The 12,427-nt window shown below is 53.9% G+C and overlaps 1 protein-coding gene across 2 annotated transcripts in view; it reads left to right on the top strand.

Annotated features, from left to right (window-relative positions):
* Positions 1-11,466, top strand: part of SSH2 (slingshot protein phosphatase 2) — a 114,045-nt gene extending 102,579 nt beyond the window's left edge. The window contains exons 11-14 of one of the 2 annotated variants that reach the window (XM_063295696.1): positions 189-335; positions 1,250-1,450; positions 5,230-6,103; positions 9,234-11,466. In XM_063295696.1, coding sequence (XP_063151766.1) covers positions 189-335; positions 1,250-1,450; positions 5,230-6,103; positions 9,234-11,084 — 3,073 coding nt within the window. In that variant the 3' untranslated portion in view covers positions 11,085-11,466. The remainder of the gene's footprint in view (positions 1-188; positions 336-1,249; positions 1,451-5,229; positions 6,104-9,233) is intronic. The other variant, XM_063295705.1, reaches the window with a different exon arrangement.
* Positions 11,467-12,427: the final 961 nt, after the last annotated feature.

Raw genomic sequence — 12,427 nt, 5'->3', positions numbered from 1 at the left:
TTTGGCTTTTAGTGAACGTTGGTATTTAAGGAACCTCCGATCCAAATCAAAACAGCAGGAGATTCTGGGGGGACAGCATGGGACGTTCCTTGCCAGTTTCTCCTCTCTGCTGTGGGGGTGCACAGTGTGTCCCACCCCACCACCCACCCCCCGGTTCCGAGCCTCACAGCCTCTCCAATTTCCTGCAGGGTGAGGTATATTTTGAACGTCACTCGGGAGATCGATAATTTCTTCCCGGGCGTTTTCGAATACCACAACATCCGGGTTTACGACGAAGAGGCGACGGATCTGCTGGCTTATTGGAACGACACCTACAAATTCATCTCCAAAGCCAGGTAAGCCCCCCGCCCGCCCCGCTTCCTTTCTCTGCAACTCCTTGGGCCTTGTGTGTTGCTGCTGCTTTTTTGTTTTTTTGCAGCCCTGGGTAATCCAAGGGCCTGGTGGGCTTAACCACAGCAAAAGGCTGGGTTGGATCAGCATGAACTGTGGTTAAGAACGGAAGTAGGAAATTCCGTCGGGTTGAGGGAACGAACTGCTGACCTGGCTGGCCAAACGGGGCTAAGCGAAGCTGCTCTTGATTTGCGCACCGAGGCCCGGTGTGCTGATGCCTCACTTTTGGGAAAGCGCGCTCTGACGGTTAAGCCTATATTGGCAATATTATACCGTTGATTTCTGTCTTGCCTTTCTGCCTGGCAGGGGTGTCCATAGGGTGTGGTCAAAAAAGTCAAGATGGCAGCTGCCCCAGTGCAGTCGAAGCTCCGCCTATTTTTATGTGTAATGTTAAAGAGGGCGGGGCTTGGGCCAGTGGTGGCAGCCACCACCTTGTCCTTTTTAAGCCCCCTCAGAGTACTCCAGCCCACTTTTTAGTTGTGTATTTTCAAAGGAATGTAAGAAAGAGAGAAAGGAGAGAAGGAGGGAGGGAGGGAGAGATGATAAATTGGCTGGCTGGCTGGCTCATAGACAGACAGACAGACCAACCCTATTAGAACAGGGCTTCTCTAGGCATTCCATCTCTCTGTGACTGAAGTGACATAGAAGTATTTGTGATAGACAGACAGACAGACAGATGACTGACTGACTGACTGACTGAGGATGGATGGATGGATGGATGGATGCTCCAGGACCATAGTTAGATTTTTCCCTGCTTGTGAGCATGGTGCAGTGCAATTAACGGGGTGCCTCGTGGGGCTGGAGACCTGCCTCTTCCTCCTTTCTCCTGCAACATTCCACCCACACATGGCCTTTGCAGGAAGAACGGCTCTAAGTGTCTGGTTCACTGCAAGATGGGAGTCAGCCGGTCAGCCTCCACTGTGATCGCCTACGCCATGAAAGAGTACGGCTGGAACCTCGACCGGGCCTACGACTACGTGAAGGAGCGCCGCACTGTCACCAAGCCCAACCCCAGCTTCATGCGCCAGCTGGAGGAGTACCAGGGCATCCTCCTGGCCAGGTGTGTTCAAGCTGCTAAGCAGAGGGGTCTTGGAGGCCCCTGTTCTGCCTCTAGACCAGTGTTTCTCAACCTCGGCAACTTTAAGACGAGTGGACTTCAACTCCCAGAATTCCCTGGGGAATTCTGGGAGTTGAAGTCCACCCGTCTTAAAGTTGCCGAGGTTGAGAAACACTGGTCTAGACTAATGAAGCGTGGCTTGTTGGGTGCTCTCAGTGGCCCCGGCCTGGCCTTAAGGGGTGTGCCTCCTTGCAGATTTCTTTTCCTGCCTCGTTGAGTTCAGAGGTGTGGGGGGGGCAGGGGTCCATTCCCAACATGTTTGCTTCACTGGTCACATTTCCTGTGCAAAACCAGCAGGGTTGTTTTTATAACAGGAACCATGATCTTCAACCGCCTGCCTGTGTTTTCTGTGAAAAGGATCCCCATTTGCAGCCACGTGGCTGCCAGATGCCTCGGGCTCGGATGTCGGGGGGTTTTGAAAGTGTGTTTTGGAGCAACGACTGGCAAAAAACAGGAATGCAGGGAAGGAATTTGAAACAGGAAAGAGAGTTGGTCGGGCTCCATCTGAAGGGTCACATTTTGGCAAACCGCAGTGCGGACGTTGGAAAGGATGGTGAGAAAGTTGCACTCACGCGCCCATCCTTTCGAGTGTTCAGAAGCCTCCTGGAACTTTAATCGCTGCTCCCGCTCAAAACAAGCCTGCGAGGTAGGCCAGACTCGTGATCCAAATACTGCAGATGGGCAGACCAAGGCTAAAACAGGAGTTGGCTACGGCTACCTAAGTGGGTCGGTGCCCCCCAGTCCTTGGCACAAGCTCTCTTACGGCAAGGAAAGTGGCTTGGGGACCTTGAAGCAGGCTGATGAGCGGCTCCGGGACTCGGCGGATGCGGCTGGCAATGGGCTGGGGAGAGCAAGGCCCCTTCACTGCATGGCAGATGATACCAATGTAGTTGTATGAAACAAAAAAAGATACCGTTATTTATCAGTTCCCATTCAGTGCCTGCAGTTCCATAGCCTTGCACAGAATACAATTTGGGGAGCAGGATAACGAATTAATAGAATAGAATAGAATAGAATAGAATAGAATAGAATAGAATAGAATAGAATAGAATAGAATATAGAATATAGAATATAGAATATAGAATAGAATATAGAATAGAATATAGAATAGAATAGAATATAGAATAGAATAATAGAATAGAATAATAGAATAGAATAGAATATAGAATAGAATAGAATAGAATAGAATATAGAATAGAATATAGAATAGAATATAGAATAGAATAGAATAGAATAGAATAATAGAATAGAATAGAATAGAATAATAGAATAGAATAGAATAGAATAGAATAGAATAGAATAGAATAGAATAGAATAGAATAATAGAATAGAATAGAATAGAATAGAATAGAATAGAATAGAATAGAATAGAATAGAATAGAATAGAATAGAATAGAATAGAATACTTTATTGGCCAAGTATGATTAGCCATACAAGGAATTTGGTGCAAGAGCTCACAATACATTTACGTCACATCAAAAATAAACAATAGTAAAGCAATAATGTTATTTACTAAAACTGTGCAATCAAGAAAGAAAAAAAATGGAAGGAAATAATACTACGGCTATGAGCTAACACTCATTTTATTCATTTTAAAACCCCCAGATTGGGCCACAAGCTCTCCCCCCTCCAAAGACCCAGGTCCCACCCCCCAGTTCTGACTGCAGCACTCCTGCTGGGAGACGTGGGGAGGTGTCCATCTGCAGCCATCTTAATCCTGGGCAAGGCTCCAAAACGGGGTGGAATAAGCAGGGTCCCCTCCTTGAGGTCTCTGGGTCTTTCCCTCTTGCGAATTTGGGGGGCTTTAAGCCGCCTGCCCTGTGGCGCTGATGATCGTCAGGAAAGAAACGCTTGTTCATCTGTGCCAGACTGGACTGGGTGTCGGAGCAGGAGAGACGCAGGTCTGGGTCTGTCGGGATACGCTTTGGAGAGCATCGTGGGCTCCCTTGGAGCTTCCAGATTCGACAGCCCCTAGAAGGGCCCTGTCAGAAAGATGGCAGCCCCAAGGAATAGTGGTGCACAGATGTAATGGGCAGAAGGAATGGCCTGGAGCAGGAGCAGCAGCAATCAGATAAAAGAGGGCTGAGTCCAGGTCAGAAATGTAATCCGAGGAAGCGTCTCAGACTTGACCCTCCCTCGTTGTCACAAAGATAAAGGCAGGGAGGGGGGAAGCGCATTCAGACTCGCAAGATTCTGTTACTATACAGTGAAAGAAGTAGTAGACTGCACGACTCTGGTTTCCTAGCCTGGTCTACCTCACAGGGCTGACAGCGGCTGTGTTTCTGTTCTCCTCGTTCTTTCTCCCAGGCGAGATCCTTTAGGAAATGCAATGAGGGCATAAATTACCTGTCTTTATTACTAGACAGCCACGCTGGGAGGCAGCAGAGGGAACCGAAATGTCATAACTGTTTTAAAACGCCTGGGCAGGATTTCCACACCGTGGATCAAGCTCGTCTTTTCCTTCCACCTGCCAGACAAGCGTTTTTCAGAGGAACTTTGATTTGGTTTCTAAAGCACAGGGAAGCCACTCCGGAGCGGAGAACTCGGCCGGGCGCGGAGTGCGCCAATGGAAAATAATGTGATTTGTCAAAAGAGGCTGCAACCCTTTTTGTTTTGTGCCTAAGCAAGCCCAAGGCTTTCTCCTGGGGCCGTTTTTATTTCCCCTTCAGTTTTTGCAATAATTCGTTGTGGGTGAGAGAATTCGTTGTGGCTTCTTCCTCCAGCACCAGCGCATGTAAAGGTTTCGAACACCAGTGTTTGTGTGTCTTGTGCTGTTCCTCCCTGGGAAAACCTTTGTCTTTTTCTTGCACGTGGAGAGAGGAGGGTGCCCAAGGTCTGCCCAGGGCAAGATTTCAGCAGGCAGGCAGGCAGGCAGGGGGGCTGCCTTCTCCCAGAGCGTGTGCGCCCCCAGTGGGCAAGTCTTTGCAAGCCCAGCCATGGGAAAAAAACGTGGAAAGACTCCAGAGGGCCCGGCTGACCTGCCGGATGCCTCCAGGTCATTGCGGGTGGCCACGCAGTTGCACTGCTTGTTTTTGCTCCTTTCTGGAAAGATGCCCCTCTGTCCCTGGGAACAGATGGCCAAACAGGACCGGCAGCTGACCGGCAGCAGGAGCGTGTGACTGGGCACTGAATTCCCGCTAATGGCACAAACACCCTCTGGTCCTCCAGCACCCCAAGCAACGTGACCTAGCTAGGCGTCAGATGTTGGTCCTGGCCGGATTGCGTTCCTCTTGTTTTTCTCCTTCAGCTGTCTGGGTCACCGTCAAGAAAGCTTGCGTAACTTTTCTTCTGCCTCCTCCTATCAGTCACCGATTTACTCACCCAGCAAGGCAGGAAAATGGCAGCTGCTGTGTTGATGGAGGGGGTAGGATAAAACGGCCCCTGAGATACATGGCCTTGGTACAGGTAGTCCTTGACTTACATTCATTTAGCAATGGTTCAAAGTGACGATGGCAGTGAAAAAAATGACTTGCGGCTGGTCCTCGCACTTAATAACCGTCACAGTGTCCCCGCAGTCACACGATCAAAATTCGGGCGCTTGGCAACCAGCATGTATTTGCAGAGGTTGCAGCGTCCTGGGATCACTTGATCACCATTCGCGACCTTCCCGGCCAGCTTCCCACAAGCAGAGTCCCTTCACCCCCATGATGGTGCAGTTGGGCATTTTGCGGGCATTTCAAACCCTCCCCCCAAATTTCCTCTCTCTCTGTCTCTCTCCACAGCAAGCAACGCCATAACAAGCTGTGGCGGTCGCACTCCGACAGTGATCTCTCGGACCACCACGAGCCCATCGGCAAGTCTGGGATGGAGGTCAGCAAAAAGGAAATCACCACCTCAGCCGACCGGATCTCCGAAAACAAGTCTCCTAGCAGCCACGTGGCGCTGCCAGCGGGGCTCCCTGCCGGCCCACACAGGCCGCTGCTGTGCCATTTGGGGCCTGGCCCTGTGGGGAGCCTGTCTGGCCAGGAGAGGGTGATCCTGCTAGAAGTTGCGCCCAGAGATTTCAGTGCCGAGCAGATGGAAGACCAGCTGAACTTGAACAACATCAACGGGTGCCCCTCTGGGTGCTGCCCGGGGGACGCCAAGTCTCCCCTGGACAACTGCCACGCGTCAGGTGCCTTGCTGCAGCGAGAAGGCGCCCTGGACCCGGCCAGTGGGTTTCCTGGCTTGGCTGTGGATGATTTGGAGAACGACGCCCTCAAGCCCGGCGACGGGAACGTCCACCTGGTGCCCATGGAGGAGCTGGCGTCTTGCCTGCAAGACACGCCGAGCCCGCCACCCGATCTTTCTCAGCCGGAGGAGGAGGAGGAGGAGGAGGAGGAGGAAGCGGAAGCAGCGGCCGGAGACTTTGGGACGGATCGGATTGACTTCTTCAGCGCCTTGGAGAAGTTTGTGGAACTCTCTCAGGAGAACAGGCCACGAGCCTCGTCCAGTTCCAGGGCAGAAGAGCCGGGCAACGGGCGGAACGGGCCCCCCAGGACCTCTGAGTTGGAGCTGCTGCCTCCCGATCCCACAGAGCAAGCCCAGCAAAGTGCCTCTGCGGGCAGCTCCCCGCCAGTGTCAGAGGCCTCCTCTCTGGAGGAGGAGCAGCCAAAGGTACCGGATCCAGAGGGGAGGGTTTTGCCCCATCGTTCCTAGGACCTTACAAAGTGGCAGCTGGGGGGAGCGATAGAAATTCATCCCGAGTGAAATGCCCCCCTTCCCCTTTCACGCCTGAGGACGTGAAAACACTCGCTCAAGCCAGCAGCTGCAGCATCTCCTCCTGCTGGCTGGCATCTTCTGAAAGTGCAAAGGGCCCCCAGAATAATAGGTACAGGTAGTCCTCACTTAACAACCATTCGTTTAGTGATGGTTCAGACTTAGGACGTTGCTAGGAAAATGACTTGACGGTCCTCACACTTGCGACCGTCACAGCATCCCCAAGTCGCGTGATTACGATTTGGGCGCTTGGCAACCGGCTCCCATTTATGTCTGTCACAGTGTCCCATGGCCACCTGATCACCATTTTCTACCTTCCCAGCCAGCTTCTGGCAAGCAAAATCAATGGGGAATCATGTAATTCGCTTAACGACCACAGTGATTTGCTTAACGGCCACCACAAAAAAGGTAGTAAAATCTGGTTGGATTTACTTAATGACTGCTTTGCTTAGCAACGAAATTCCACTCCTATTTGTGGTCGTTAAGCGAGGACTACCTATATGTGGGTGCCTTTCCTGCCTCCCAGGATTCGGAGTGGGTGGTGGTGATGCACTGATGTCCTGTTTTTCAGCCTCCTGCTTCTTCGTTCTTCTCACTAGGGAGAATGGAGGGAAATTCCACTCTTGAAGAAGTGGAATTGGTAAAACCAAAGCTGCTAATTTTTACATTTTTTTAATACGCATTACATGGATTAACAAATCAGAAAACATCCCATGAAACCACACCACGTTAACCTCTTTTTAATGCTACCTTGCACCACCAGTTGGAATTCTGAGTTCTTGTTTTCATCCCTTGCGTGATTTCCATACAGAGTGACGGTCTTTGTTTACGTTCTGTTTTAACCAGCTTCCTGAAACTACCTATTTTGGGGGGGGTGGAATGCCTGAATCTTGGCTGGGGGAGACAGCTCCATCTCAAGCGCCTCCCCTCTGGCCTCTTGGCCAGAGGGGGAGCCAAAAATGCCTCCCTTCTTGATGCAGTACACAGATGGGCAGATTCAGGACAGACTCTAAGATCAACTGGAGCTGAGCCCTGAACAGGTAGTCCTCGACTTACGACCGCAATTGGGACCTGAACTGCTGTTGCTAAGCAAGGCGGTTGTTAAGTGAGTCATGCCCAATTTTATGACCTTTTGCCGTGGTCATTAAGTGAATCACATGGTTATTAAGTGAATCCAGTTCCCCCCATTGACTTTGCTTGTTGGAAGCCAGCTGGGAAGGTCGCAAATGGCAATCATGTGACCCCGGTACACTGCAACCATCATAAATACATGCCAGTCACCAAGGGCCTGAATTTTGATCATGTAACTGCAGGGACACTGTGTTGGTCGTAAGTGCGAGGACCAGTCACAAGTCACCTTTTTTCAGCACCATCATAACTTTGAATGGTCACTAAATGAGTAGTCGAGGACTACCTTCAGGTTAAAACCAGGCCTTTGAAGGGAACTCTGAAACTCACTGAGAAGCAGCAGGTTTCTGGAATACCGGTGTCGCTCTGCTAAGTGGGTCTCACCCACCAGCATGCAGGCACCACCTTTTGAACTGCCTTCTGCAGTGTCAGGGGCTGCGGGAGTGTGTGTTGCAGTAATCTAGAGCAGTGCATCTCAACCTTGCCAACTTTAAGGTGGGTGGACTGCAACTCCCAGAATTCCCCATCTGGCCATTCTGGGAACTGAAGTCCCCATACCTTAAAGTTGACACAGTTGAGAAACCCCACGCTAAAGCTTCCTTCCCCGGCTCCCCTGGCTGCTGGCGCCATCTGCTGGTCAAGGAGCAACCACATCCACGTGGCAGACTTGCTCCGCCCAGGGAGGGGCAGCCTCGTCCCACAGCCCCTCCCTCCTGCTAGAATTCCGAGGCAGCCAGCTGGGGCCGTCCAGTCCCCCCATCTCCTCCGGGCCCTGGGCAAGGACGTCCGCCACATCTCCAGCCCAGGAGGGAACTGAGCTTCGGCACATTGATGGTTCCTTGCCGTTGCAGATTAGATTGCTACAGTGCACGCTACCTGGGACAGCCCTTGAGGACTGCCCTGAACCTCTGGATAGCCTCTGCCAGCAGTTTGACCCCTCAAAGGAAGAAACAAGGAGGGGGAGGCCACTGGGTGGTGCAGAGCTGCGCATACGCACACACACCATTCCCTGACCAGACGGGCAGTCCACAGTCAGTGGTCTCAAACGCTGCTGAGCGGCCCAGCCGGGAGGGCCTCTCTCCCCCGTCCAGGCCCTGGTGAGGGTTATCCACCAATGCTTTTTCCGTTCCGTACCCTGATTTGAGCCCCGACTCCGAGGGATCCAGATAATCTGCTTCATCATTTTCCTCGCGTGGTGGGGGAGGGGCGCTCAGGAAGCCACAGGCAACCTGCTGCCCGCCCACTCTAACTCTAGAGCGGCAAATAAAGGCAGAATTATTGCAGCAGTAGAAGCACAGAGGGTGATATTTCTCAGCCTACCAAACCGGGGCCCGACAGGGTTTTCCTTCTCCTGCTTCCCCTGGATCAGGGAGTTGTTTCCTATTCCAGCAACAAGCTCAGTACAGGTAGTCCTCGCTTAATGACCACAATTGGGACTGGAATTTCACTTACTAAGCGAAGCGGTCATTAAGCAAATCTGACCCCATTTTACAACCTTTTCTGCAGTCGTTAAGCGAATCACTGCAGGTGTTAAGCAAACCTTGTGGTGATTAAGTGAATCATGCAGTTCCCCGTTGATTTTGCTTGCCGGAAGCTGGCTGGGAAGGTCGAAAATGGCGATCATGTGACCCTGGGATGCTGCGATGGTCGTATGTGTGAGGACCGGTCACAAGTTGGTTTTTTAAGCACCGTCATAAATCCGAACCATCGCTAAACGAACCGTCATTAAGCAAGGACTACCTGTATTGCTTCAGACTAGGAAAGCAGTAACATTCTGTGTCTCCCCACCACCACCACCCAGAAAAAGAAGTATTTGGCCCAATTTTACATGGAAACCTTTTCTGGATGGCAAGCGTATTAAGATTCCTTTTTTTTTTTTTCCTGTTTTCTCCTTTTTCAGCTCTCGGAGCCGGAGCACCCTGTTGGCCTGATCCGGTCCCATTCCCCTGTCGTTTCAGTCAAGGAGATTGTCACCGAGATCGAGTCCATCCAGCAGGGAGGAGGGCAGGGGCCTGCCAAGGCAGAGGCCACCAGCAACCCGGTCCCGGTGCCCAAGAAGGCGCCCCTGCACGAGGTGCCGGCTGAGGCGATCTGTCCTTGGGAAAACAAGCTGGGGAAGAAGGGGGAGGAGGGCGGGGAGGGGGCTGGGCCGGTCCCAAGGGAAGCGGCTCAAGAGCCTTCAAAACCGGACCCCGAAGGGGCTTTGGTCCCCCCAGCGCCTTCCCCAAGGCCAGACGTGGAAGGGAGGGGGCTGGCCGAAGACCCGGCCGAGGGCCAAGCACTGCCTGGGCCCAAGTGGTGCCCCGGCTCTGTCCGACGGGCCACCCTGGAGTTGGAAGAGCGCCTCCGGCAGGAGCAGCAGGACCTGCAGCTCGCACCCCCCGTCGCCCTCTTCCCCGCCAGAAAGAACTCCAGGAACGAACCTCCGGGGGCCGACCTCGCCGGGAGGGGCAAGCAGGAGGAGCCGCCTCCCGAGCTGGCCCAGCCCTTGAGGGTCAAGGAGGCCTCGAGGGCCGGGAGCAGTGTGGGGCCCGGGGCCAGCTCGGAGCAGCCGGCCGAGCCTTCTCGCCCCCCTGATGGCCCTGCAGAGGCGGCCGGATCGGCCCGGGAGCACAGGATGGTGCTTTGGATGGACAGCGAGGAGGGGTCTCCGCTCTTCAGCCCCCTCCCCAAGAGAATCGAGATCATCGAGTTCACTCACGCGCTGCCTGGCCTCCCAGGGACGGTTGGGGGCGAGAAGGGTGGCGCGGCCCAGGCACCGGAGAAGGCCGTGGATGAAAACTGCAACAACGCGTTTTGCTTGGAGGGTCCCAGGGGTAGCTCGGAGCTCTCCAGCGCTCCGGAACAGGACGGTGGTCCCTTCGAGAGAGCTCCTTTCTCTTGGGGCAGCCCGGAGGAGGAGGAGGAGGAAGAGAGGGAAACGGGGGCACCGGCCGACCCTGCGGCCCCCTCTCCTCCTGCCAGCTGGGTGAGATGCTCCCCCCCGCCACGTTTGCACCGCCAGCACCTCGTTGGCCTGGAGGGGGTCACTCAGGGCAGCACGAGCACTGAGCCCGAGCCAGCTCCCTCGGGGGGCTATGCTGGAAACGGGCAGTTTTCCTTGGAGGAGAGGGGAATGGGCTTCCTGCCCTGGACACGCTGGGGCCCCAATCCCAGAGAGGCTCCTCCAGAGGGCCCCGGGGCCCATCCCCTCGGCTGCCCCCTCCCTCGCCGCTCCAGCTGCGACGGCGCCAAAGACTCCAGCCAGGGGACCGGCCTCGTGAAACAGCTGGCCAAGGACCTGGAGGCGTGCCTGCGGCAAGCTGGCCTCACCCCGCCGTCCCAGATGAAGCGCTCGGCCTCGCTGGCCAAGCTGGACTGCCTGGGCTCCCTGAAGGACGACCTGCCGGGGGGCTGCTGCCTGCCTGCTGGTGCCAGTCCGGCATCCCTGGAATCTCTCCGGGGCCCCCCTGGCCCCGCACTGGGTCCTGCCGTCCCCTCGTCCACCCTCCCATCTCCCCGGCCCGCAAGGCATTTTGTGGAACCCGTCAAGATGCAGGAAAGCCTCGCCCTGAGTCAGCCGGTGGAGAGGCCCTCGGCCCAGTACGCCCGGGACTTTGCCCCGACCTTTCCCCCCGCAGAAGGAACGTGGACTTGGGCCCAGCTGGCCACGCTCCCTCAAAACCCCCCCGCCAGAACTCGACTGCCCAGGAGGTTAAAAAAGTCAAACGAGAGAAGAAGAACCCCTAATCCCGTATATAATACGATGTGATCGTTGGCTCGGTTTCCCTTCCCATCCCTTGTCCCCACCCCACCCCACCGACTCTTTTCACAGTACCTTTGTTGCGTTCTTCAGTTGGGGCAGATGTAATATATAATGAAACATGCACTTTATTAGTTAGGTTTTTTATATGTTCTTGTTTTTACAGTTCCTACTTGCATGTACATTTTGAGGTGGCTGAATTCAAGGTAAACCCCCCCCCCCATCTGTACGAGTGACTGCAAGGTCCTATGGTGGCGTTTTGTATTGCTGTTTTTTTTTTGGTTTTGTTGTTTTCCTATAAAAATATTTTACCTCTAATGAACTTTTTTTTTTTTTTTGCTTTGTCTTAAAAGAACACCCTTCCTTAAAAACCAAGCAGGAAAGAGGCGCAGCCATTTTGTTTTTCCCCCACAAAAAGGGACGCCTGCTTGCACCAGAGTAGGGTTGGATCGTAAAGCCCGGCTCTGCTCGTCAGCGGGTTCCCCCTCTTCCCCCATGGGCTGAGCCCCTTGATCGGAACAGCCGTGGCTTTTTTTTTTTTCCAACTCACCCCCAGGAGCCATAGGTGTCCAGTAGCAGCCACAATATTGTTGCGTGCATTGGGACAACATTGTGCACATGATGCCACTTATTTGCACAATGCCACCCACTGCAGACCCCCAAGAAGGATCCTGTTGATGGCCGGAGGGGCGTCATCCTGATGCGTTTGAACGGGGCTGCGACACCCTCAGCCCCCGCAGTGGGGCTGGCTGGAGGGGGGAGTCGTCTGAACTTTGTGCCAAATTTCCTCCCTCCTTTCCCAGGCTTTTTGAACAGCCTCCCGGAAGTCCTCCTGCAGCACCAAGGTGCCCCTGGGCCCGTCCAGCTCCACCCTGAAAAACATCTGCCCTGCTTTGCAGTGGGTAGGGAAGCGCCTCTCACCCAGAGATCCTTGGACCCACCCAGTGCAAGGCCTCTGATGCGGGGGAGGGGGCGATCAGTAGCTTTGCCCACCGTTTTAGAAAGGTGCCTGGATGGGGCAGAGAATGCCCTGCAGGTGCATGTGCCCAGGAAGTCTGTTGCTGGAAACAGCCCCTTCTCTAGCGGCTGCTGAATGAAAGACAGAGAAAGAGGTTTAAAAATGGTGATTTTGGAAAGTGGGGGGGGTTGTGTGGCTTGGAAGGGTGTTCTTTTAAGGCAAGCATTTAAAGGGTTTTGACCCTTTGGTTACTTGAATAAAGCAGCAGGCCTTCTCAAAACTGTGCGGCCATACCCGTTTCCTTTTTCTCCACCGTGCAAAGCTCTGTGGGTCCCATCGGTGCCCCCTCCTCCGCCAGCCACTTCGGTAACAGTCCAGGATGAATCAGGATATG

This window comes from Candoia aspera, chromosome 1, assembly GCF_035149785.1.
Source record: "Candoia aspera isolate rCanAsp1 chromosome 1, rCanAsp1.hap2, whole genome shotgun sequence".
In the NCBI taxonomy this organism is placed as follows: Eukaryota; Metazoa; Chordata; class Lepidosauria; order Squamata; family Boidae; genus Candoia; species Candoia aspera.
This window is presented reverse-complemented; position numbering and strand designations above follow the sequence as displayed.